The 27,615-nt window shown below is 41.6% G+C and overlaps 1 protein-coding gene across 3 annotated transcripts in view; it reads left to right on the forward strand.

The window, feature by feature from the left end:
* The first annotated feature begins 844 nt into the window (after positions 1-844).
* The window catches only part of adcy5 (adenylate cyclase 5), a 156,003-nt gene continuing 129,232 nt past the window's right edge, over positions 845-27,615 (forward strand). For all 3 annotated transcript variants that reach the window (XM_046363223.1, XM_046363225.1, XM_046363226.1), the window contains exon 1: positions 845-3,018. In XM_046363223.1, the coding sequence (XP_046219179.1) occupies positions 2,071-3,018 (948 nt within the window). In that variant the 5' untranslated portion in view covers positions 845-2,070. The remainder of the gene's footprint in view (positions 3,019-27,615) is intronic.

Consider the following 27,615-nt stretch of genomic DNA (forward strand, 5'->3'; position numbering starts at 1 on the left):
TGCCTGCAACACGATATAGATAGTTGACACAGTAGCATATTGTCTCTCCTGGTTGTAATTCATGCAATTGGTTTATGAGGTGATCAAAGACAAAGAACATAGGATATATAAAACTGTGACTTGGTGGTGTTGGGATCTTGGGTTTCTGGTTTTCTAATGCCATATAGAAGAGATAGAGCTATACATGTGCCAGAGAGCTCCTCTGAGGAGAACACCCCTGAGTACACATAGCTGTTTGTTACAGAGAGATCAGGCCCGGATAGTCATTACAGTATCAAAACAAACCCTAGAATAAAGATTTGCCCACCATAATGCTCAGCTTACCAATATCTCACCAATTCAACAAATACCTTGACCATTGACTCAATAATTACACTGACTTGCAAGAAACAGGGCTGTCAACAGGATCAAACATGTCACTACACCTGCAATAACATTTGCTAAATATGTGTATGTGAGCCATACAATTAGATTTGATTTGAAATGCATAGCAGTCTCCTCCAGGCCCAAGTCTAGACCATACAAATGGAAACTGTCCCTCAGTTACCGGAGTGGCAGAAGTCACACCCATGTAATCAATTAGGTATTTCGATTTGCATGTCAATATACAACACCAAATAGAAAACATGTGGGTTCAGCAGAACTTTAGGGGTTAATCGTTTGCGTTTGAGGTCCAGCTGTGATCACAGACCCGCCCATTCATCCAAATGCGGGGGAGAACGCGCAGGAGTCGCATCTCCAACTGACATGGTCGAAAGCCAATGAAAAGCTTTAAAGTGAAAGTCATACTCGCGCATATCCAATGGGAATGAGCAAACAGCTGATTTTGGGAATCAGACTTGGTTGAATGAAAACCTAACAGCAACCAGCAATGGTAATAAATCGTCCGATGCCTGCCTGATCAATAGCGTGCAATGCATGACTCCCTATCATAGCCCACTGGGAGTACGCTCAGAATTGCTTCTTCTTCTGGTCAGTCTGTTGTGTTATTCGACGTCGCAGGAATCCAAAAAGGGGTTGAACTAGGACCAAACGCGGTGGTAACGTTGGGTGATGTGTGCTGCATGAATCGTATGGATCAACACCAGATTGAGTCTTCGGGGATTTTGTGTGCAGTCGCTGGTGGTCAGCTGTTATGTGGTCGTGACAGCTCGTTAATTCTGGGCAGAGTTTGACATACAGATGCAGTAATAATACCGTGGAGAAACGTTTTTTGGGGATGCTCTGGCTTTTGTGTGTGTTTAAACGTCGAGTCTTTCTCTCCTCCACTGGTCAATGAAAGCGCGTGCGGGTCGGGATGTGACGGTTTCGCAATTAGGATGTAACCAACCAAGCATCGACAAGGCTGCAATGAGATGCACAGGTTCAGTTCTAAGCCCTGAAGGAGACGCTCAACTAATGTAGCTTTGACGTCGACGTGGGATTGTCCCCCCACATCATCACGTTTTTTCTTATAATTCATTTTACATCAAGGCAAAAGAAAGTGCTTGGGGAGGTATTACAGATTCACAACATGATAGATGTTGGTATGGCCAACTATTGGAGTTGTATAGTCTTTTTATTCCATGGCCTTGGCCTATAATTAACAACATTTCTGCATACAGAGTTTATATTTGGATTATAATGAATGATGTAAAACGAAGTCCTCCTGGAAATGTATTCTACACTAGAGGTCTGTTTGTTGTTACAGCATATGTCCCAGATGACATCTAATTTAATTGTTTTTAAGTGATTTTCAAGAGCATTTTGCCATCTGCGGCCAAAGTTATCCCCAGTCATCAATAGGCCTATGCGTCACATTTTCAAAAGTATCATGGACATACATTTTCCCTATCATAATGGACATTTAACTGGACACATTTAATTGACTTCAACATTTTCTGAATTCGGTCATCACGGATTTCTCAGGAATGTCATAGACCTGTCATTTAAGAAAACATTGTGACAATGTAACAACATTGTAACAAGAACAATACTTTGCGCGAATTCGGCTTTTCTAGGAGACTAAAAGCAGGCACGTGTGTGGTCCTGTGTGTTGCTTTTATCTTTGACTTTTATCTGAGAAATATAATGTCCAGATCTAACAATGTGAGCCCGCCCGAAGTCGGTGCGCCTGGGCTGAGGGGAGGGACTGAGCTCAGATCTGCTTGGGGCGAGTCTGAGTCTATTGCAAACGGATGCCCATACTCGGCTAGATCTCCGAGCAAAAAACTCGCCCGGTCGAACAGCAGATGGAGGGAAGGAGATGATGATCCCGAACAGCAGCCCGGACCAGGACGAGCCACGACAACGGTTAGCAGGGTCAGTTTTAGGTCTAGATCTGCGTGGCAAGAGCATGGGACTGGGGAAGAGAGCCGAAACAACAACCGATCTTCCCCAAGGCACGCAGATGGAGCCGGGGAAGTGAGACCCAAATCGGTGGAATTGGGCTTGGAAGACCGGAGAGTGAAGGGCTCCAAACCCGAGGAGGAACTCATGCCTGAAGTTCACCTTTCCATGGTTGCGTGCTGCAGCAGCGCGATGCAGATTTTCAGATCCAAGAAATTCCAATCGGAGAAGTTGGAGAGGCTGTACCAGCGTTACTTTTTCCGGCTCAACCAGAGCAGTTTGACCATGCTCATGGCCGTTTTGGTGCTCATGTGCGCGGTCATGCTGACATTCCATTGCGCGGGGGGAGTATTCAGGATAACTTACGTGGTGGTCTTTTCCTTGGCCATCTTACTTATCCTCATATTGATGGTTGTGTGCAATCGGAACGGGTTTCATCAGGACCACATGTGGATAGTCTGCTATGTGGTCATTCTAGTCGTGCTGGTTGTACAAGTGATCGGGGTGCTGCTTGTTCAGCCTCAAAGTGGTTCTGAGGGAATTTGGTGGACGGTGTTCTTTATCCATGTCATCTACACGCTGCTCCCGGTTCGGATGCGGGCTGCGGTTATCACTGGAGTTATACTGTCTACCATCCATGTGGCCGTGTCTTGGAAGTTAAACGAAAGGGATGCCTTTATATGGAAGCAGGTAGGTCCTGTTTTATAACGTTTTTATTAGGCTACGCATGTATTAAGCATTCATAAATCAATAACTTTTATAGTAACTTCACGCATGGATGAGTCTACCAAATAAAGTATAAAGATATATTTTTTGGGGGGGGACATTCCATCAAGTGACAAGTGGCCTGTTTGGATAAAACATGCTGAGTCAAAGGCGTATTTTATTGTATATAATTCTAATTCTCACAAATGACCTAGCCTAGGATACTAGTCATTAGGAAATGAACACCGTAATGTGTCTGTCATTATTGCATTACTCATTTGTACTGTGCTCTATTGTACATTTCACACATCCAATGCCTTTTCATCGGACAGTGACTGACTGACTGATCAAGATGCCCGAGTTTGTCTTGAGATGCTGCTGATGCTTGTTACTATGGAAACGGTCTCGATTGACCATTGCTCAGTTCCCTAGTTGTTATCATGGAGAAGACCAGTAGTAAAAGCATCCATTTAACATTTTAGAGAGAGGAAAAACACTTCTAAGAAGGAAATCAGAGCTCACTGGGTAAAACGGAAGTTTTAAGAATTTAAGAATTTAGGTAAAATGACTTCTAGAAGATGTAATATAATTATGGGTCAGAATGGAAGTGCCACATATCTACATCCTTTTGAAGTGACCGTGTTGTTGACTGTTTAGGGTTTGTAGACTTTTTTAATTTTTTTTATTTTATTTCACCTTTATTTAACCAGGTAGGCTAGTTGAGAACAAGTTCTCATTTGCAACTGCGACCTGGCCAAGATAAAGCATAGCAGTGTGAACAGACAACACAGAGTTACACATGGAATAAACAATTAACAAGTCAATAACACAGTAGAAAAAAATGGGCAGTCTATATACAATGTGTGCAAAAGGCATGAGGAGGTAGGCGAATAATACAATTTTGCAGATTAACACTGGAGTGATAAATGATCAGATGGTCATGTACAGGTAGAGATATTGGTGTGCAAAAGAGCAGAAAAATAAATAAATAAAAACAGTATAAAAACAGTATGGGAATGAGGTAGGTGAAAATGGGTGGGCTATTTTCCTATAGACTATGTACAGCTGCAGCGATCGGTTAGCTGCTCGGATAGCTGATGTTTGAAGTTGGTGAGGGAGATAAAAGTCTCCAACTTAAACGATTTTTGCAATTCGTTCCAGTCACAGGCAGCAGAGTTGAGAAGAATTGGGTTGGAAACATGGGGTTATTTTGTTATAGATATTTTGTAAAGGAAAAACAACAATTCTTAGCTGTTTGGTTTTATTGTGTTATGTGTTAATAACATGTTGAGGCCCCTGGCTCTAATTGATTAGTTTTAAAACCTTTCACTATCAGAGCTGGGCTCTGATAGTTGAACTTAATTCATGTCATCTCTCATTCCCCTCTTGGTTATAGTGTTGCGTTTCTACGGTCATATCAGTTTATGATAGATGCAATCATCACTTGTCTTATTTTAAATGTGAATTATATTTATTGTGTCAGAGCGAGGAAATGCTCTGCCACTTAAATTACGGATGATGTTTATAATCCTAAAAATTTGAGGTAAGAAAAAAATACACATTTAAAGGAGCTATATACATATAGCTTTTTCTTACCTCACATTTGTATTTACAGTAGTAGTGGACATAGTGTTTCTCAATTTCCGCAAAACTTTTTATTTTGCATTCTAATGGTGCAACCTTTTTATTGATCCACATTTTTGTCATTTAGCAGCCTAGAATTGTTGTTTTTCCTTTACAAAATATCTACAACAAAATAACCCCATGTTTACAACCCAATTCTTCTCAAGTCTATGGTCAACAAAAGACTGACCATCTCTTGTTGTCAAATTGACTGGGGCCAGCAAATCTCTTGTTGTTAAATTGACTGGGGCCAGCAAATCTCTTGTTGTCAAATTGACTGGGGCCAGCAAATCTCTTGTTGTTAAATTGACTGGGGCCAGCAAATCTCTTGTTGTCAAATTGACTGGGGCCAGCAAATCTCTTGTTGTCAAATTGACTGGGGCTGAGTGATTTGTAGATATTTGACACTTGCCATTTGCTGGCCCCAGTCAATTTGACAACAAGAGATTTGCTGGCCCCAGTCAATTTGACAACAAGAGATGGTCAGTCTTTTGTTGACCAATAATGAGGCTGCACCATTAGAATGTATTTTTGTGTGGTCTCAATACATTTAAAAAATATATATTGTGATAAACGATTTATCCACTATTACTGTAGATATTTTAAGGACATTTTCTTAATTTCTTTGTATTATTATTATAATGTATTTCCATATTTTTTTTACCCCTTTTTCTCCCCAATTTCGTGGCATCCAATTGGTAGTTACAGTCTTGTCCCATCTCTGCAACTTGTTACATATAGCTCCATTAAATAGTTAGGTCTGTTATAAAGAAGCAGCACATCCCAATAGGCATACATTTGTCATTTTATTCAAAGAGTAGAATTACATTTACATTTACATTTAAGTCATTTAGCAGACGCTCTTATCCAGAGCGACTTACAAATTGGTGCATTCACCTTATGACATCCAGTGGAACAACCACTTTGTCATCTAAATATTTTAAGGGGGGTGAGAAGGATTACTTTATCCTATCCTAGGTATTCCTTAAAGAGGTGGGGTTTCAGGTGTCTCCGGAAGGTGGTGATTGACTCCGCTGTCCTGGCGTCGTGGGAGTTTGTTCCACCATTGGGGAGCCAGAGCAGCGAACAGTTTTGACTGAGCTGAGCGGGAACTGTACTTCCTCAGTGGTAGGGAGGCAAGGCCAGAGGTGGATAACGCAGTGCCCTTATTTGGGTGTAGGGCCTGATCAGAGCCTGGAGGTACTGAGGTGCCGTTCCCCTCACAGCTCCGTAGGCAAGCACCATGGTCAAACTCATCAAACTCATAATGTCTATTACAATTACCAGAGGGAGCTTGTGTTTGAGAGCCCCTCTCCGAGGCCAAACATGAAATGGTGCGCCGTATGTAGGATCCCAAAAACTATTCAATGAAACTAGGGGTACATCCCAAATGGCACTATTCCCTATATGGTGCACTACTTTTGAGCAGTGCCATTTAGAATGCACACTGGTAAATGACTTTGGACCGGCAGTTCTTAATCCCAGTTTATCTTAGTAAAAGGAAAGTACTAAAGTAAAAGGATACTAAACTTAAGCCTCTTCTGGAAAGACATACTTAAATACAATATTGTACACACAGTTACAGAAAAAAGATAGGAAAAGTATTTAAAAAGAAAAAGCATGACTTCACGGTGCCCTACCAAACCTCAAATACAATGGCCTGGTGACCCATTGTGCGTGCCGTTGTGCCCTCTTTCGCTTGGCTGTGTTCTTTCTCTCTCTCTCTCTCTCTCTCTCTTACTTTGTCATTTTCTGGCTTGTTCTCTCGCTCACTGTGTTTACCAGTCCCTGTACTACTTATAAACATCTGCCCTAACAATGTGCTCTTCCCAAGAACCTCTGCTTTACAAATCTGGCTAATGGAAACCGTGCATCAGTCCACCATTGAAGTTTAAGGGCTTGTAAATTAATGATTGAACCGTGGAAAAAATAATAATAACTCAAAAGCAAAACTCCACACAATACCGCCTCTTTCCCATAGGCTAGAATGGATCATTCTAATCCCCTTTATTTTTCTTTTTTGAAACTTTGATTATATTGGTCAGAGAGTGTTTGTGATACAGACATGTGCCCCTATATCTAATTGCATTTTCTGTGAAAATAGGCTCTTTTTGAGATGAGTGTGTGGGAACAGGCTGTTGTAATTGTTTCTCTTCCTCACCATCCTGTTGTTTTTAGCACATCAGATCTCCCCCTGTTTATATACTGTAGGTCCCAGCAGGTCTCCACTGTTGAGCCGTATGTTTATGTGAGATCCCAAGATGATGCTTGTATCAGGAGTGCTCCCATGAATAGGCATAAAACAACTTGACCATAATGACTGCGGCTCGGCTCGAGACGGTGGCATTGTGTTGTATGTGGGTCTTTCTATAAACTAGGGTACCAGTGAGCATTTCTTGTAGTGGACAACTGTTTGGAGCTGTTACAAAGTCATTCATAATAATTTGCCTTTTCATGTGAAAACATTAAGATATGAAGGGGGAACATAGATACATTAAGTATAATTCAGGCGTTTAATCAAAAGGTTAAACTATTTGTCATGCTTGGAGTCTTCACAGATTTGGCAAAAATCGTGTGACGTAAAACACTACCTTTCTTTCCTTACATGTATGATACTGATGTTTGTCTTTACGTCATAATACTAATAATTTAACAATTGAATTACACGTTGAACTTGATCCTGTAACATTCCTGGATATTGCTGTTGACTTACTGATGAACTGATGTAACTGTAAATGGTTAGCTGACTGATATATCCTAGCTACCTAACTAACCATTGGTAAACTCATTCAATGATGCCATACTGCCAAAGCAACAGTATCTATTACTAGACTAGAGATATTCCCCTACCTATAGTTAGTCAGCGGTTGCACATCTAACTAGCTGGAATGAAGTAAGGATGTGACTAACTCTTTGGTCCTTTAAAAACCTGCTGTAGTTATTAACATATTGTGTGCTATAGCTTGGAAAATAAATACATGTGACTCTGGAGGACAACATGTATGCAACACGAAACTAACGAGTATTGCGGTACTGGTATCGTCACGGGGCTTCTATGAGGTCGAAATTACACACTGAATTTGTGAAATTATAAGAATGCCCTATTTGTGTAAGAGCTATTTGAAAGAAATGCCTGGAATTTCAACCTGTTCAGGTGGGACAGAACTTTTGGCCCAAATCGGGATGTCACAATGTGACCTGATTATAATAGACTAATGACTGTTCATCTGGGTAAGGGGGTGGGCTCCAGACTATCCTATCAGCTAGTGTATGTAAATATCTTCTAATTTGTTTCCTAATGCCCACATAAAACTGAGCATTTCAAGTACCAAAGGAGGATCAGGGAAGTAAATTATAAAATATATTTTGGCGTTATTTTCATTAAATAACCACAGTAATTTAGACATACAGTGATGATTTAATAAGTACAATTACAAAGACTGCATGGGGGCTTTAATACCTGTCAAATACTTACTTCCTCTGTCCCTGGGAGAATGTCAATTTAATTTCCTTGATTCGTCGTATCCTCTCTCGTCTCCTTCTCAAAACCCATTGGATGAGAAGGTCAGAGGTCCTTCCCCTCTGACCTTATCCAATGGGTTTTGAAAAGGAGGTGAGGAGAGAGGACACGAAGAATCAAGGATATGTTTTGATTATCCCATTCCTTGCCTCACTCTCAAAGCACATTTGGGGAGAGGAGTGCACTTGCACTTTCAAGGAGAAGCAAGGAGTGGAGGAAACAAGGACAGAGGAAGCAAGAATTTAATCGCTAGTTTTCAGACAGGCTCACACAATGCTTGAAGAGTTTACTGATTATAATGATTAAATTGTTTATTATTATTGTCTATGATTTTGTTGACAGAACCCAATGTATTATATTATATCAACTATTAAAACATATAGAACTGCTGTTGTTTATCTTTTTCATTCTTCAGGAATGTTTAGCATGGCTATAAATGATAGAGAAGTTGACTAAAGCACAAAAAGACCTGGAAACTAGGCATGCCAAAGAAACATGCAGTGTATCACGTTTCAGGTAAGACCCAGATGAAGACAATGCCGAAGTAACAGCAGTTTATTAATCCAACAGGGACAGGCAAAAGACAGGTCAAGGGAAGGCAGGAGTCAGTAATCCAGATAGGTGAGGCAAGGGTACAGGACGGCAGGTAGGCAGAAATGGTCAACACTGGGAAAATAAGAAAACAGGAACAATCGAGAGACAGGAACGGAGGGAAAACTGCTGGTAGGCTTAACGAAACAAAACAAACTGGCAACAGACAAACAGAGAACACAGGTATAAATACACAGGGGATAATTGGAGAAGATGGGTGACACCTGCGGAGACAATCACAAAGACAGGTGAAACAGATCAGGGTGTGACCTGGGCACATACCTGGTTGACCTGGGTGTTGGCGTTAGAAATCCGCAATGAGGCCTGGGTCCAGGATGTCCCTGGCGGGGACCCAGCACCTCTCCTCTGGGCAATAACCCTCCCAGTCAACCAGGTACTGGAACTCCCTGCCCCGAGGTTGAACCTTCAGGAGACACCTCACCATGTATGGCGGTTGGCCATTGATGAGACACGGGAGAGGGGTGGGCCTGGAAACAGGAGACAAATGGCTACGAGACATGGGTTTAACTCGGGACACATGAAAGGTGGGATGTATGCAAAGGGTACGGGGCAACAGAAGACGAACAGCAGAGGGGCTAATCATTTTGGAGATGGGAAACGGGCCGATAAACTGGGGGAAGAGTTTGCGGGAGACGATACCGGGGAGCCGGGGTCCGATGGCGATCTGCTTATCATCGACACCTGGAGGTGGTCTTGAGGAGGGCCGACCGGGCTCCATCTGGACACTCCCAGCAGAGATGATGTAACCCAGAAAGGGGAGATGGTGGAACGATGGAACTCGCACTTCTCTGCCTTAACAAACAGCTGACTCTCCAGAAGGCGTTGAAGAGGAGTGTGTCGTCAATGTAGATGAAGAAGAACCGGTTCAACATATCGCGGAGAACATCATTTACCAGAGCCCGGAACACAGAAGTGGCGTTGGTGAGGCCAAAATGCATGACCAGATACTCGTAGTGGCTTCTGGCCATGATGAAGGCGGTCATCCACTCTTCCCCTCTCGTAGGGAGGGGAAGAGTGGGGGTAGGCGTTCCGTAGATCCAGTTTGGAAAATGCAGTGGCCCCCTGGTGCGGTTCGACGGCAGAGGAAATGAGTGGTAGCGGGTAACGGTTCTTAATGTCATTGAGTCGCCGGTAGTCAATGCACGGGCGCAGGGTCATGTCCTTTATCGCACCCACAGGAGAGGAAGAGGGACAGATAAATCCTGCAGCTAGGGAGTCCACAATGTAGGTCTCCATAGACTTGGTCTCCGGTCCCGACAGAGAGTATAGATGTCCCCGGGGCGGCGTGGTGCTAGAGAGAAGGTCAATCCTGCAGTCAAAGTGTCGGTGTTGGGGAAGCGATGTGAACACCTCCCTGGGGGTTCTGGTACTTCGCTGGGATTGGTGGAGAGATCCGGGGCACCTTCCAAGCCCCCAAGAAGACAATGGATGTGGCAGAACGGACTCCAGCCCATGATGACACCAGTAGACCAGTTGATGAGGGGATTGTATCGCTGGAGCCAGGAGAATCCCAAAACCACTGGAATCTGAGGAAAAGGGATGCGAGCAAGGGAAGCAGAAAAGTTCTCCATATGGACCACCAGAGTACTCGCTCCTACCTGTGAGCCCGGTCTTTTAAAGGACACAAAATGACCAAGAGTCCCGCAATACAGACAACTCTTCGTGTTGATCCTGTATTGCTGTTCCGCTGGGACAGCCCAATTCTGTCTAGTTGCATAGGCTCAGGAAGCCGTGACTCGGCCGTCTTCAGCGACACTTGGGGGAGGTTGGGAAACCTCTGGTTCTCTCTGCAACGGGACCGTTGTCTGAGTGGGGGAAATGCTGTGAAGTAAGAGGACTCTATGTATTTAGAAAGATGAGACGTTGATGATTATAAGAAATACCACTTTAGATGTCCTACACGCAAGCCAAACACCCATGAGTTCAAATGTGCACTTCACATTTCCATATCATAAAACTCATGTCCCATAACCTTCAAACTGTTCCCATTCAAATGGTTATGCATATGCTTTTCATATCTATTCTGTAAGAAACATTTACATTTAGCCCTATCCATATAGGCCAATTTCCATCCGGGTTAAGGTTGTGACAGCAGTGGCCCCTAACGGAGCAATCGACAGTGAAAACAATAACAAAGCATTTTCTCCGCCACTGTTTTGCTAAAAAGTTGAAGGATGGGGCTGGAGAAATGTAACCACTTTCAAATTCAGAGACAGAGTTTATGGATGCAAGGTTTGCCTATCACCATCACAAGCCTCAGTCAGTCATCATGTGCACTGTTATAATTCCTACCTCCCCGGCTATCTCCCACTTATGTGTGCGTGTCTATGTGTGTGTCACCCCTCTGGGTGTGTGGCTCTAATACCGCCCCTGTGCGCGGTACATCAAATTGAGTGAAACGTCAGAGAGACAAATCCATCATTAGGTATCAGGGTTGATCAGTCTCTCCTCCCTCCTGTTTCCTCAGCTGTGATTTGGCATCGGTGATCATTGGTGATTCGGGATTGATCATTCATCATCACCGGCGGTGGTAGTGCCGGTGACACAACAACCCGGATTGTCCTCTGAGTGCACTACCACCGCCAGACAGAAAGCATTTATAAACAGAGGGCAGAATTAGATAATATGGGAAATATTTTGCTTTAATACTTTGATCCCTTAAATTGTATGGATGCTGCTCAGTTAAAGATGTTGTCTTATGTTCATCATTACCAACAAAGTACTCTGGTGATCATTGATCATTGATCATCGGTGATTATTGGCGATTGGTAATTGATCATTCATCATCACTTGTTAATTTAGCTTGTAGCATCATGTTAATTGTTATTACAGGGGGTTTAGGTGTAGAATGTTGATCCACGTAATATCACATGCAACAGGATCTATTGTAATCTCTTAGCTACCTTTGCCATTACATTCTATTCCAGTAATCTTCAGATTTCTCCATGGCCAAAAACACAAAGCAGAGGCGGCGTCTCTGTCCAAATGTTGTCCTTTGTTTTACACGTTATTGAGCACTTCATTTACCTCCTTTATTGACTTTTCACTATGAACAACATGGAAATAATGAAGCCTCGTCATTACTGATGGATGCACCATCGATTTGCATCAATACACAGAGGAATTGAGTCCACACGTGCTGGAGAAAAACAATTAATAAACACAAGTAAGGGAGGATAATAATAATGACTTAAAAGAGGAACAGGCATAATGCTTTGAGACACCGGTAGACATGGAGACCTTTTTCTGATGATCACAGCAGCTGAGCAGCACCTCTCCTCCTACCACCATGCCCATCTCTTATCCTTCCTCCGCCAGTCCCTTCCTGTTGCATCTACCTCACTGCTTTCCTTGTCATGTCTCTCTATCGTCTCCCACATAAGGCTCCTCCTCATCAGCCTCTCTGTTGGTAGTCAGGAGAGGGACTATCTATTTATTTATTATTTAGATTTCTTGTGTGTTTTTGTTTTACCTTGTTATTTTTAGTATTACATTGTTATTAATTACTGCATTGTTGGGTTTTGAGTTGGCAAGAAAGGTATTTCATTGTACTTGTGCATGTGACATTAACATTTGAAACTTCTGTAGGGATTATATTTCTATGAGTAGTGCCCTGTCCATGGTCTGTGGCCCAGCCCTTGTCTATGTGGAAATGACTTAGGTTAGGCTATTTCAAAGTGTGAACGGTATCAGCACAAACCCCCTTTTTAAACCTGCTGATGTCAACCCGTGTCATATCCTCTATGGCAGGACTGTTGCGTGGGATCATTTCCACGTAAAGTGTGAGATTGATCAAGATTAATGCACAGCCATGACCATGTGTACGCAGAGTGCCAAGTGGTAGAATAACGGAACTACTTGTCAAGTGTAGCCTAGTTAATGGTGACAATATATGTTGAAATTGTGAGAGTAATGATTAAATCATGACATTTTTTTAAATATCTTGACAGTCTATATCATATAATTTGACCACATCGGTGTTCCGATAATAATCCATATAAAGTACAGTAATTTGTTAAATTTATTATAAAAGAGTATAAAAGAGATAATACTATAAAATAGATAGTGGGAAATGGAATGATGGATGGCTGATCTAGCTCTGGAAGATTTGGCAGAGAGCGTTTTAAGTGACAGGTGGGATTTTTCAGCGGGCGCCTGCTGATCAGCATCTCACGGCGCTCGATATTGACATCTCACAGCCCTCGAAATCTCGCAGCCTTCAATATCTCACAGCCCTCGATGAACCGATGTTTTGGATTTAATCATCAGCAAAATTAACAGTTGCATTCAATTTCCATGCACCATCTCACAACAGGACAATTCACGTTGCTTTAACAATGGCAAACATGCTTCAAATGAGTAGGCAACACTCACCAGACTTTCTCCATATTTGTAATTGGTTGTAATTTAGAGCAGACATTATCGGCTGCTCGGCCATTAAATTCTGAAACTAATGCAAAGTTTCCACTTTTATAGCAGCTCTATGAGCCTTTTGTGTGGAGTTCAAGATTACCTCTCGGGTGCACCACTTAAGTCAACTCTTCTGGCCAGTTGGCTGGTTTGACTACTGTAGATAAAGACACTACTCACTTAGTGCTCACTTAGAAGCAATCTATATTCAAATGTTTTAAATTACTGCAATAAGCTTTTAGGATGGAACACTAGTTAGGCAATGCATGGATGTGTGGTTAGAAATCAACAGTAATAGTTATCATACGCAAAGAGTTTGTGCAACATTTTTTGCAAAGAATATTGAAAGTCGTAACGATGTGCACTGAGAGTTGGGAAGCAGGTTCAGGGAGTGAGTTTTTTAATAAAATAAACACAACATATAATACAACAACAAGAACAATACACAGACATGACACAGGAACAGGAACAGAAACAATAACGCCTGGGGAAGGAATCAAAAGGAGTGACATATATAGGGAAGGTAATCAGGGAAGTGATGGAGTCCAGGCAAGTCTGATGACGTGCAGGTGCGCGTAACGATGGTGACAGGTGTGCGCCATAATTTTGGGTGTGAATTAACACTGTGTGCTAAACTGGGGTTAGCCTCTGAGCAACACAGACAAATGTAGCCTGGGGCTGGAAACTGGCAAGAGCCACTCTCTTTGTCCCTGATGATCTGGTAGTTAGCATGGAAGATAACAAACGTCTCATCAACTTCCGGTTTCAATGTAGATTTAATTGTTCTCCAATGGGGTTTTTTCTTCTCCTGAAACTCTAATTGATTAGTCAAAATGTCTGTTAAGATGGGATCCCCATAAAGAACCTTGTTTGTTCTAATTTCCAGAGCTCCCATCAAATATAATAAAAATGTATTTGTCACATGCTTTGTAAACAACAGGTGTAGACTAACAGTGAAATGCTTACTCACGGGACCTTTAACAACAATTCAGAATTAAAGATAAAACAAACAAAAAAATAGAAATAGTGTCACAAGGAATAAATACACAGCGAATAACGAATAACAATAACGAGTAAAAATAACATGGCTATATGCAGAGAGTACCAGTACCGAGTCAATGTGCAGGGGTACGAGGTAATTGAGATAGCACGTTATTTTGTGTCACAGTAGAGAAAAGGGAAACTTTTGTATTGTCATGTAACCCAAACACCATAGGCATTGTTGGCTGGAAACAAAACTGGATTTCTCCATGGCGCCACACTGTATTGTACCACAGAGTCATCCACCATATAGAAAACACACTTGTCCCAGCCCAGCCATGACCTCTGTGTAACTCCTCGTGTTTGCCACTGACATGATTCTCCATCCACACTGCTGACATTGAAGGTGCCTCATGTTGCGAAAGTAACAAGCGTTAACTCTCCTCGTATCCACTCTACTCTCCTCACCACTCTCCAGGAAAATAAACTTGTTATCCCATAATATATGGTGCTTGCCAGGCAAAATAACCCTCTTCCCTGGATGATATTCAAATAACATTTTTGTCATTTTGAGTACAGTCTTCTAACTCTGTCTGATTGCCTCTATACACAACTTAAAGAGTAACTTTCATGATTATATATATTTAAAAAAAAATAAAAAACAGATGTTTTAGGCTTAGTTATAGTGAAAACCATAATTTCTGGTCTTAATTTTGAAAGTTTGTTGCAAAAGTGTTATATTTTGGTATTTTAGTAGTAAGTCTAGCTCATTTTCCCCGCTAGCTGGTCCAACTCTACCATTTAGATCGTGACGTAGAGGCACCTACACTATATATACAAAAGTACGTGGACAACCCTTCAATTTAGTAAATTCAGCTATTTCAGCCACACGCATTGCTGACGGGTGTATAAAATTGAGCACACAGCCATGCAATCTCCATACACAAACATTGGCAGTAGAATGGCCTTCCTGAAGAGCTCAGTGACTTTCAACGTGGCATTATCATAGCATGCCACCTTTCCAACAAGTCAGTTCTTCACATTTCTGTCCTGCTAGAGCTGCCTCTGTAAACTGTAAGTGCTGTTATTGTGAAGTGGAAACGTCTAGAAGCAACAACGGCTCAGCCGCGAAGTGGTAGACTACACAAGCTCACAGAACGGGACGGCCGAGTGCAGAAGTGCGTAGCGTGTAAAAATCGTCTGTCTTCAGTTGCAACACTCACTTACGAGTTTCAAACTGCTTCTGGAAGCAATGTCAGCACAAGAACTGTTGGTTAGGATCCTCACGCAATGGGTTTCCATGGCTGAGCAGCCACACACAAGCCTAAGATCACCATGCGCAATGCCAAGTGTCGGTTGGAGTTAAAGCTTGCAACCATTGGACTCTGGAGCAGTGGAAACACGTTCTGTGGATCTGGATTTGGCGGATGCCAGGAGAATTCTACCAGCCCCAATGCATGTACGAACTGTAAAGTTTGGTAGTGGAGGAATAATGGGCCCCTTAGTTCCAGTGAAGGGAAATCTTAGCGCTACAGCATTACATTCTAAACGATTCTGAGCTTCCAGATTTCTGGCAACAGTTTGGGAAAGGACCTTTCCTGTTTCAGCATGACAATGCCGCTGTGCACAAAGCGAGGTCCATACAGAAATAGTTTGTTGAGATCGATGTGGAAGAACTTGACTGGCCTGCACAGAGCCCTGACCTCAACCACATTGAACATCTTTGGGATGAATTAGAACGCTGACTGCGAGCTAGGCTTAATCGCCCAACATCAGCGCCCAACCTCACTAATGCTCTTGTGGCTAATTGGAAGCAAGTCCCTGCAGCAATGTTCCGACATCTAGTGGAAAGCCTTCCCAGAAGAGTAGAGGCTGTTATAGCAGCAAAGGGGGGAACAACTCCATATTAATGCCCATGTTTTTGAAATGATATATTCGATGAGCAGGTGTCCACATACCTTTGGTCATGTAGTGTATGTGATCTCAAGGGAGGGGTTCGGTATGAAATAAACTCTTCTAGACGTGTTGGGTGGTACCACCTCAAGGCTTACTATAAAAGCAGGTGACAGTGCGCCTTATTTGGCAATGGTCTTGGTACAGTAAGTGGAGTGTGCCCATATATTTAGCATGATGCTTCCTTGACTAGAATACAGACATTACACAAAATTCAAAAGGCACATTTCCGCACATTACTGTTTCATGAATCTGGGTTCATGAATTATGTGCTGTTTTTACAAAGAAAAAAAACATATAGGTTATGAAGTTTATACGTTAATATTCGTAGCTACATCCATCGTAAGAAGAAATAAAGGACAATGGTGGTCATGTCAACTCGTTTTGCTTTTTCCTGACCACTTTGACTGATTGGTGGTGCAATCAGCTAAAACAGTTGGCTCATAGTTCAATGTTTGAGAGTTCTAATCCCGTATGGGGTAGATGTCTTTTTTCTTCTTTAAATACTTCAGTTACACAATTCCCCCACCCATAACTTATCATCTGAATGCATTTATTTTTTATTTTTAGGGTTTGGGAAAAGTCTGAAATTTGGTTTGAAAGTTACTCTTTAAGCCTATATCTGGTGCTAGACACAAACACATAGGAAATGGTTCATCATCGAATAGTTCAAACCAACTCAAACTTGATCAATAATTCTTTCTGAACCACTGACCTCGAGCTCAGGATTTTTCAATAGGTCAGGTGTTTGGAGGACCACGGGCAGAGCTTATGTTCACTACAAGCTGAAGCTTTAATCCCCCTGCTCAGTGCAAGTGCATTTCTGCTTAGCTGACCGTATGCCACTCCCTAAGTTTTACACATTACTTAGTTACTTTTAACCAATGTTACTTTTAACCAATGTGAATACTGTAGCCCTCAACTGAGCCCTGAGTGGAAGCATGGACAAAATAGTGTGTTTGAAATTACAAGTTTAAAAAAATTATTTACAAGTGTTTTCCTAGTATGACTCGGCTATCGCAAGAGTAAACTATGGAGAACCTGACATACTCCATTGAGTTGTTTGGCTCAGTCACCTTCTGCTGATTTGTACTAATCTTAAAAGATGCTATGAAACCTTTGCTGGTTAGTAATCGACTTTGGTGCAGGACAAGTGGCTCCCTAACAGATGTTAGATTTACCAAATTACCATTTGAGATGGGCGATTGTGGCGTCTCATGCATTTTCCTCTTTGAGCAGACCTCTTTCCTCTTTGAAACTGACACCTCTTGGTGATTTTATCTGAGCCATCAGATTTAACATCCAGTAAGTGGCCTGACTGTCTTGTGTTCTGTTCCGTCACGGCCGTTGAGACTGAGTGCACAATGTAAACCCCCAGCAAAGAGAGAGAGAGAGAGAGAGAGAGAGAGAGAGAGAGAGAGAGAGAGAGAGAGAGAGAGAGAGAGAGAGAGAGAGAGAGAGAGAGAGAGAGAGAGAGAGAGAGAGAGAGAGAGAAAGATCATTCTCATCTCATTCTCAAGTCTTGAAAATATGAAAATGTAATGTGGGCTTCTGATACTCGTTGCTTTGAATTTGGATAGTTTTCTCTCTCTCTTTATGCTCTGGTGTGATTCATATTAATAGAGTGAGAGGATAAAAGATTATGCAGTGCTGCTGTGTGCTTTCTGTGTCTCTTTCCATAAAGGCTCAGGCTTTGCTAGTGCTCTCAGGCCAATGAGATCATAAAGAGAGTGATTTGAATGTGCATAGACCAGTATCCCAGTCAACTCCTCACTGGGCAAAAACTGGTTGAATCAACGTTGTTTCCACGTCATTTCAACTAGAGGTCGACCGATTAGGATTTTTCAACGCTGATACCGAAACCGATACCGGTTATTGAAGGACAAAAAAAAAGCGGATACCGATTAATCGGCCAATTTTTATTTATTTATTTGTAATAATGACAATTACAACAATACTGAATGAACACTTATTTTAACTTAATATAATACATCTATTTAGCCTCAAATAAATAATGAAACATGTTCAATTTGGTTTAAATAATGCAAAAACAAAGTGTTGGAGAAGTAAAAGTGCAATATGTGCCATGTAAAAAAGCTAACGTTTAAGTTCCTTGCTCAGAACATGAGAACATATGAAGTTGGAGGTTCCTTTTAACACGAGACTTCAATATTCCAAGGTAAGAGGTTTTAGGTTGCAGTTAATATAGTATTTATAGGACTATTTCTCTCTCTACCATTTGTATTTCATATACCTTTGACTATTGGATGCTCTTATAGGCACTATAGTATTGCCAGTGTAACAGTATAGCTTCCGTCCCTCTCCTCGCCCCTACCTGGGCTCGAACCAGGAACACATCAACAACAGCCACACTCGAAGCAGCATTAACCATCGCTCCACAAAATCAGCGGCCCTTGCAGAGCAAGGGGAACAACTACTCCAAGTCTCAGAGCGAGTGACGTTTGAAACACTATTAGCGCGCACCCCACTAAACAGCTAGCCATTTCACATCAGTTACACCAGCCATTAGGCTGATAGGCTTAAAGTGCTGTTTGAATGAATACTTACGAGCCTGCTACTGCCTACCATCGCTCAGTCAGACTGCTTTATCAAATCATAGACTTAATTATAACATAACCCACAGAAATACGAGCCTTTGGTCATTAATATGGTCAAATCCGGAAACTATAATTTCGAAAACAAAACGTTTATTATTTCAGTGAAATACGGAACCGTTCGGTATTTTATCTAACGGGTGGCATCCCTAAGTCTAAATATTCTTGTGACATTGCACAACCTTCATTGTTATGTCATACTAGTTAACTGTAAGGTTGCAAGATTGGATCCCCTGAACTGACAAGGTGAAAATCTGTCATTCTGCCCCTGAACAAAGCAGTTAACCCACTGTTCCTAGGCCGTCATTGAAAATAAGAATGTGTTCTTAACTGACTTGCTTAGTTAAATAAAAGTATTTTTTTAAATAATTTTAAAATATTTAAAAAATGGAAAAATCGGCGCCCAAAAATAACGATTTCCGATTGTTATGAAAATTTGAAATTGGACCTAATTAATCGGCCATTCCGATTAACCGGTCGACCCCTAATTTCAACCCCCCAAAATCTATGTGTTGACGTTGAATCAACGTGGAAAACTGATTGGATTTGAAAAAATCATCAACCTAAGGGATTTCTTTTTTTCTTTTAACCTGAATCCAATTACATAGTGAGTTATTTTGTTGATTTCACGTTAGTTGATATACCAACCAAATATAGATTAAAACCAGACCTTGAACTGTGGGTCAACCCTTCCTGTCCTAATAAGGCAGGGTTCAAGCCAAGGGAATGTGTTGTATTGCATGGGACAATATGTGTGACCTACTAGTCAAATAAGATGATTGGAAGTCATTGTGTGGAAGTCAAATCATTTTGTGGTTGTGGTGTCTGATCATGTCCTCTGTGGTATTCAGACGTTTGCACAAAGGTCCATCTACAGCAAATGCTACCTAGCCTACTTATTTGGGGAATTTTGGTCTCCTATTGTGTGAGTTGTAATTCATCTCGACTTCTTTGGGAGACTGCAGTAAAAGGTAAACCCGTAGTAAAACAACGTGTTTTGTTCCGATAGTGATGAACAAAAATATTACAAATATTTTGAACCATGAGTAGATATGGATCCCACCTGTCTGGTTGTGAGATCTATTTGCTAGTTGTCAAACATTTGAACTGCTTGACAACAGGAGAATCAGTCCAGAATTCTTGAACCAACTGCCATCTGATTACATAAACAGAATGGTCAGTGATGGCTAACATTTACATTCTTATGTCCATAGACTGAAATGTGTTGCCATATACTATTTATCATTTAGAGAACATGTTAATGTTGGCACAGTGTTGTGTAACTTTCTTCCTCTGTGTCTTGATGCATATTTCCTTTCCTCGGTGTTTGTGCTGCTAAATCAACATATCTTTAAACCATTATTCATCATAGCTGATTGATGCTGAGAGGGAGGCCTGGAGAGTGGGGAATTCATAAAGCAAAATAATAACAATATTAGTCATATCCGTTGGAAGATTAGCTGGGGACTAATTCTACCACCAATATAGTATTCACATGAGGGTCTCCGGGCTAGCCAAGCACATGGCTGTCAATTATCTCTCAGTGGCAAGGAATGACTCAACGACTGCTAGCTAAGCTGCCAATTATCCTCCATAGTTAACCCTGTTCTGTTTTGCAATGTTATTGCTAGCTGTTGACAGCTCTGGTGTCTCATATTGGCTATAGTGTGCCTCCCAAATGGCACCCTATTCCTTATATGGTACACTTACCAGGGTCCTGGTCAAAAGTAGTGCACTATATAGGCATTTGGGACACAGACATTGTCTCCCGCCCATAGGAGAAGCACATAGATTGTTCCATAGGGTTTCTCTGGAGGCTTTCTTGTTAATAAGCCTCCATTAATGAATCAGTGGTTTAATGGGAGCTGCGTCCTCTGTCTTCCCAGCTTTGACATTTATCTGATTTGACTGTAATTCACAGCCAGGCAGAGCAGAGAAGATATTTCCTCTTGATGACATGCTGTGGAGGTGACCTCTGGTTGGGGTATTTAAGGCCAACCAGAGCCTGGATGGCTTGCCTCAGTGAAATGACAGTCTTCGGGGCAAGAAGAGGGCAGAGAGGACAGTGCCCTAGAACCTACTGTAAAGTATTTTTGTGACAAAGTTTGTGTGTGATCAAGGTGGGTTACCAAATCAGATGCTGTTGAGTTATTTTATCTCAAGTTAAAATGTTGATTATTGTTGAAGTGATGTAAGCTGGGCCTTGAATTCTGCTTGGTCTCACATACTCCTTGTTATCCTCTCACCATGTTCCTCTCCTGAGAGCGACTGCAGCAGTTTCTACCATTTGATGATCTGAGGGGTAGTAACAAGACGTCTTGTCTGTTATGTCCCAAATGTCACCCTATTCCCTACACAGTGCACTACTTCTGACCAGAGCTCTATGGGCCCTGGTCAAAAGCAGTGCAGTGTATAGGAAATGGGGTGACATTTGGGACGTAGCCTCTGCCTTTTACACTGGCCCTTTGGGACAGTTTGGGGTAAAGCCTGAGTGATCGGTCATTTACACTACATCTTAGTCATTTAGCAGACGCTGTTATCGAGAGCGACTTACATCAGTCACTCTGCCAGTCTGTCTTTATCTGAGCATTATTCTTTCCACCCAGATGGCGTAACAACGTGAGAAATGCACCATGGTGCGGAACTGATTTCTGACAAGCTCTCTTTCTCACCTCGGTGACTTGTAGTAAATTGACGGATGGTCAGCAGAAGTCAGCCGAAACTAACTAAGACAGTGTGATCACATTGTTGAAAGGGAATTCTCCTTGTTTGGTGTTGACCAAGGTGTAGTACTGCCGGAGCGCGGAGGAGCTGCACTCCCTCACTTTTTTCAATTTGAGAATACACCGAGCTGGTATGGAAAATACATTCTGATAAATTAAAAAAATATATATAAATAAATTATATTTAATTACCACTAAAATGCCATGAAAAACAATAGAATGACACACCAAATAAAAATGTATAGTAGCCTAGAGGTAGGTAAATGGTGATTTCTTCCCTGTCTTCTCTCTGGCGGTGGTGAGAATGATGAAGAACTTAAGGCTATGTGTGTGCACTGCGGAGGCATTTCGGAGGCTTGACCACTTTGGCCAATCAGAACGTTGAAAAAAAAATCCAAATTCACTGTGTGTCTGACTTGATGGTCATACAACTCCATGGACCCCCTCTTGCGCGGGGGAAACCAGAACGATATGTAACCACTTGGTTATGGTGACACCGTTCTGCCGAGGACACCCAAACTAAGGAGCATGAGCCTCTGGAAGTTGCTGTAGCCCTGCGTTGGATATTTAGCCTATATTGGCTATTGTTTGAGACACAGGGTCCATTCTATGTAGCTTGGTACGTCAGGGTGGACAATTGGAAATGTAAATTGGGCCAAGTTGGAGGTAATAATGTATTTAGGTTATAATTTATTGAGATGCATACACAACATACACAACATACACAACACCAAAAGCTTGATTTCATGGCTGTTTTGAAAATAATTTCCTGCAATTCTACGCAGTAATGATTTATGTTCACTCAGTAGAGGTGTGTGGGTAAAATCACCAGGGAAGCCAAGCCGGGGGAAAAGAGCCATATTACATCCTATGTTTTGTGATAATTGCTTTGTTTGCTCTATAACCTGTTCGTTCATATGCCTTGCCACCGTGATGTACTGTATAAGCCTAAGGCAGAAACAATAAGAAGACACAGTGGCAGAATAAATTCAAACACAACTTATTTTCATCACAACAATCTGTCCGGTGGAGTCCACAAAGCATATTGCACGTAACAAACAGTTACATGACCTACAGCATGGTCAGGCAAGGTAATGTTTCCAATATTTTCGGACTACTAAACAACAACCGCAAGTCGCACAGAAAACAGGAGTTGCCTGCACTATTCCAGCCCTATTTCAATTTCAACATTTCAACACCATCAAATCCCCTCTGCTTAGTTCAATACAGTGACAACTAAAATATTCCAAAAACGATTTATTCCAATCAACATAAGCTAAATATCATGTGGCTGTACATATTACTGATTTATGTCTGTCTGTGTGTGTGTGTGTGTGTGTGTGTGTGTGTGTGTGTGTGTGTGTGTGTGTGTGTGTGTGTGTGTGTGTGTGTGTGTGTGTGTGTGTGTGTGTGTGTGTGTGTGTGTGTGTGTGTGTGTGTGTGTGTGTGTGTGTGTGTGACATACCCTACTTGTAGAGAAATGCAAATGCTGCCATCCTCTATTTCATGTTGCCGAAACGGTCTATGACTCTGTCATACATTACACACTTTTAGTTTTTGTTGTCCTACAGTACCTGGCTAAAATGCTTGCTCGCTAGCATAATTTTCAAGGGCAACGATTAGCCAGCGAGTTAACATTAGCCTACTACATCTAGCTACTTATTGAACTTGAATTCTCTCAGGCCAGAGGCACAGTGTATGAATGTAAGGTTAGATCAGAATTGTGGTTAAAATCATTGCCCTGTACGAAGAATTAAGTAAGACCACAAGTCCAAATCCCTATCTCCAGCCATGGCTAATTTAGGAAATAGCCAAGTTTTTTTCTTTCTATCAATGGCATTTGGCTTTTGACGTGATGTGATTGGTGTGGCTTCCCTTGACACTTTTTTTTGGTGTGCTAGGAGCATTCACAGTCGAGCTCGCTAATTGGCTATTGTATTTTTTATCAACGGAGGCCAAATGCTCGCTGGCTTCCATTGCATTCAATGCTACGGCAGCAACAATATCAGATAGCATCAATAGATGGGCTACACATACAGAGACAGAGGGGCTCTGTTATTCTTTCTCCAGTGAGATACATTCAGCCTCTTGCGATATTGAAGTAAAATTATGAAACACAGAGAGACGAAAGGTAAATTATTTTATGCATTTTTATTTTTTTATTGGTCAATTTTTTGGGGAAGCCTGGCTTCCCTTGGCATCCATGAATACACACCACTGGTCAATTGTTTTGATAGCATGTTTAAGAATTGACAGTTCACCTCTCAAGCTAAATAAGAATTTATTCTTAACTGACTTGCCTAGTTAAATAAAGATTCAATTAAAAAAATAATAAAGCTCTCCTCGTAAACAGCACAATGATATTAAGCTATATGTATTTGTATTTACAGTAGGCTATAGCCTAAAAATAACTATATCATGTAGCTATAGGCCTACTACAAATGATTGTTGTTTGTTCCCAAACCTGCTGAATGGCAGAGCTACCCTTCAGCCCCACAAGTTGGTTCAACTTCATTAACATCGTTTCTTGATCCTGGCTCTGTCCTTTCAGCACCACGAAGGGCCCTCCAATCGTTTAAAACGACATCTCATCAAGATCTGTTGCTTACGTCTAATAGTCACACTCATCACTTATTATTGTTATTATTACAAATAGAAGAATAGATCAAAGCTGAATCAATTAAATATAATAGCATAGCATAATAGGCCTATAACGTTACTGTTACACCAAAAACACCTAATTTCTAATGAGATTTGAGGATGGTTAGTTGAAGCTGAATCCTCCAAAAAGTGTTCTGCTGCACCAAAACTCAACAGAGAGCACAAATAGGCATGATATACAGTATGCTTTGATTGAAAAAGAAAGGCTAACAGTTCGTTAACACCATCTGCTATAATTCACTCACAAACAGTACTTCCAGAAGATCTACATGCATATCCCCATGAAACTGATTGAGATCAATCAAATAATTAGCATGGAGATGCAGTTTGGACATTTCACCGATAAAACGTGAAGAATTATCATTTACGATTGACAGTGATGATGGCCTATTTGGAAGTTAGGTAGCCTATGTCTAACTTGGTGTTTCAGTTTATTAAAAATGTAATATTTCCTTGAGACAATGTGTGGGCATAGACTAACGTTGCAATTGAAGGATGCATTTTATGCATATTCTATGATGATAGGCTATTCAATTGGCTACATCTGTCAGTACAAACTATGATTGAGTAAATTATTCCGTCCTAAAAAATAGCACTACACCACTAGTGTTCACGCAAGCCTGTCTGGTTCCTCACTGATCTAGTTTGGTCTGGATGGCTCTCTGGTTGACTCCTCTTTGCCTGGTCTGAGTACCAAAAGTAACAAGCCCATTACAGAAAGACGGGTATGCCCTGGCCGCTCGTAAACACATCTGTTCTGTTCTCTGGGGTCTGGTGTTTGGCTCGCTGTACACTGCTCCAGTCCACACAATACCAGACGTTGAGTCTCTCAGCCAGCCATGACTAGGAGAGGAGCATACTACATGTCCTTGATATCAACTGTTCTCATAGCCCGGCCCCAGATCTGTATACGCTGTCTTGTTTTTAGGTGTTAGAATGAGAATAGGATTTGGTAAGACAGCACGAACAGGTCTGGGACCAGGCTACTGTTCCAAACTTCCCACGGGCCTCCAGTTTTGTCTTAGCGACTCACTACTAACTACAATGGCTCTTGTGGGTCAACCTCAGAGTAGCCCCTTGCATGGACGGATCTCCTGGCAACAGTGTGGTTCCAGATTTGTATTTCTCTAACATTTGGGGAATATGTGTCTCTAAAGAGGCAACCTAATGCAGTTGTGATTTAAAAATATGTTTTACTATAAATGTAACATGACAGTCGCTGAGAGGCTGCTGGATGGAACATTGTTATTGTGGGTCTCCTATTTACAGACCTGGATTCAAACAGTGTTTTGTTTTCTTTACAATAAAGGAAAGGTTTTTGCGGTGTGCTTGATAGAGTTTGCCCGGCAAAATCGAACCAATGAAACAGTCCTAAAAGTGCAAACCCCGCCCATCTGGCATTCGAGACAGGCTCAATCAACACCTCAAAGTATTTGAAAAAAATAAAAATGTATTATGCTATTTGAACCCAGGCCAGTTATTTATGGGGGGGGACAAGATCAAAATAGTTTTTTTGTTTGCCTGTATACTCACACGGCCAATGTTTTCCTGCTTGGATCTCACTCCCTGTCCCTGTCCCTGACTCCATAATAATGAGCTAGCTAAGGGAAAAGCACACAGGACTCAGGGTCTAGGAGGACAACAAAGCTCGCTGGTCTCAAATGGCAGCCTATTCACTATATATTGCACTTCTTTTATAGGGTTTGGTCAAAAGTAGTGCCCTTTATAGTGAATCGGGTACCATTTCAGACGCAGCTTGTACTGTATTCTATAAGGCTAGCAGCTGGGACTGGCATCTGATCTCATGGCTTAAATCCTCATGAATACAGGAGCGCTTGTTTGTGCCTGGCCCTGCTTGGATAAAGCAAGCCAGGTCTATGATATCTAGTGAAACGGTAGGCTGGTGTACCGTCTGCCTGCATGTTTGTTTTTTGTTCTGCTCCCTCTGTGAGCCCATATGCTTAGTAATGTAAGCAGATCCTTTGATTGGACAAGGGACCATGATTGCATCCCAAATGGCACCCTATTCCCTATGTAGTGTACTGCTTTTGACCAGGGCCCATAGGGGAAATGGTGCAATTTGGGATGCTGACCTAGCATCGTTATTGTCCAGGTGATGATAGCAGGGGCTCAGGTAGACGCACAGGTACAGATATCTTTAGCCACAGTACTGACTCATGAAACCGTACTACCTAGATGAAGTTGCATATAGTTGAGCTTGTTTCAGTAGACCTACATCTCTAGATGAAAATGTGATTGCCTAGCAGTTCACAGTAAAAGGAAGAAGCTGAGGCAACACTGAGTTAATCTCCTCATATGATTCATGACTGTGAACTCACAGATGTCTCCTCAGTATATATTGAAGCACAAACATTTCCACTTAGAAATGTCTGACTTTTCCCTTACAAAAAAATATAGCAACCCCTAGAAATATGTCCATTAATTATAATCCACAGAATAATATACATTTCCTGTTGCTGCAGGATTATTATAGCCTCGTACGAACCATCCTGATCTCGCATGACAATATTCTGTTTTGCTACAGGTTAGGATTATTTTACTGCTGTAGAAAACTGGCTCAAATTAAGATTCTACATCTGTACACTAGTGCTATGGCATAGTTTACAGGGTGCTATTGTTAAGGTTATGAGAAGACAAAATTACGACCATTATGTGCCATTATGTAATTAAGTACAGATAAGGAATTGCATTATATTATTATGACTAATAAGGTAAAATGATACTCCCTATCTGTCAGGTTGGAGTGAGGGTGTGAGGGAACGGATTCACTTTGTTCTTTTTTCTGTCATGCAGAAGAAAGGAAAAGCACTCCAGTGAGAATTCACAATGAGTGTATTTAAACCAATATGGTCAAATGGTTTTGCTGCAGGATACGTTTTTGGAAGAGTTACAGTGTTGGATAGCCATAGCCAGCTAGCTAGCATAGGGATAGACTAAACTAAAGGGATAGACTAAACTAGCTAGCTGGATTTGCAAGCTTAGTGAAAGTGAAAGTTTTTTAAAAATACAACCAAATATAGCTAGCTCTCTCTCTCTCTCTCTCTCTCTCTCTCTCTCTCTCTCTCTCTCTCTCTCTCTCTCTCTCTCTCTCTCTCTCTCTCTCTCTCTCTCTCTCTCTCTCTCTCTCTCTCTCTCTCTCTCTCTCTCTCTCTCTCTCGTTTGTCCTTAATTTTGGAAGAAAGTAATTTGTTCAAAACTGTTCAACTATTGTCTTTCTTTCTCTTTGAGTCAACTACTCACCACATTTTATCCACTGCAGTGCTAGCTAACTGTAGTTTATGCTTTCAGTACTAGACTAATTCTCTGATTCTCTGATTCCTTGATTGGGTGGACAACATGTCAGTTCATGCTGCAAAAGCTCTGATTGGTTGGAGGACGTCCTCCGGAAGCTGTCATAATTAATGTGTAAGTCTATGGAATGGGAAGAGAACCATGAGCCTCCTAGGTTTTGTATTGAAGTCAA

Source organism: Oncorhynchus gorbuscha, linkage group LG09, assembly GCF_021184085.1.
Source record: "Oncorhynchus gorbuscha isolate QuinsamMale2020 ecotype Even-year linkage group LG09, OgorEven_v1.0, whole genome shotgun sequence".
NCBI lineage: Eukaryota > Metazoa > Chordata > Actinopteri > Salmoniformes > Salmonidae > Oncorhynchus > Oncorhynchus gorbuscha.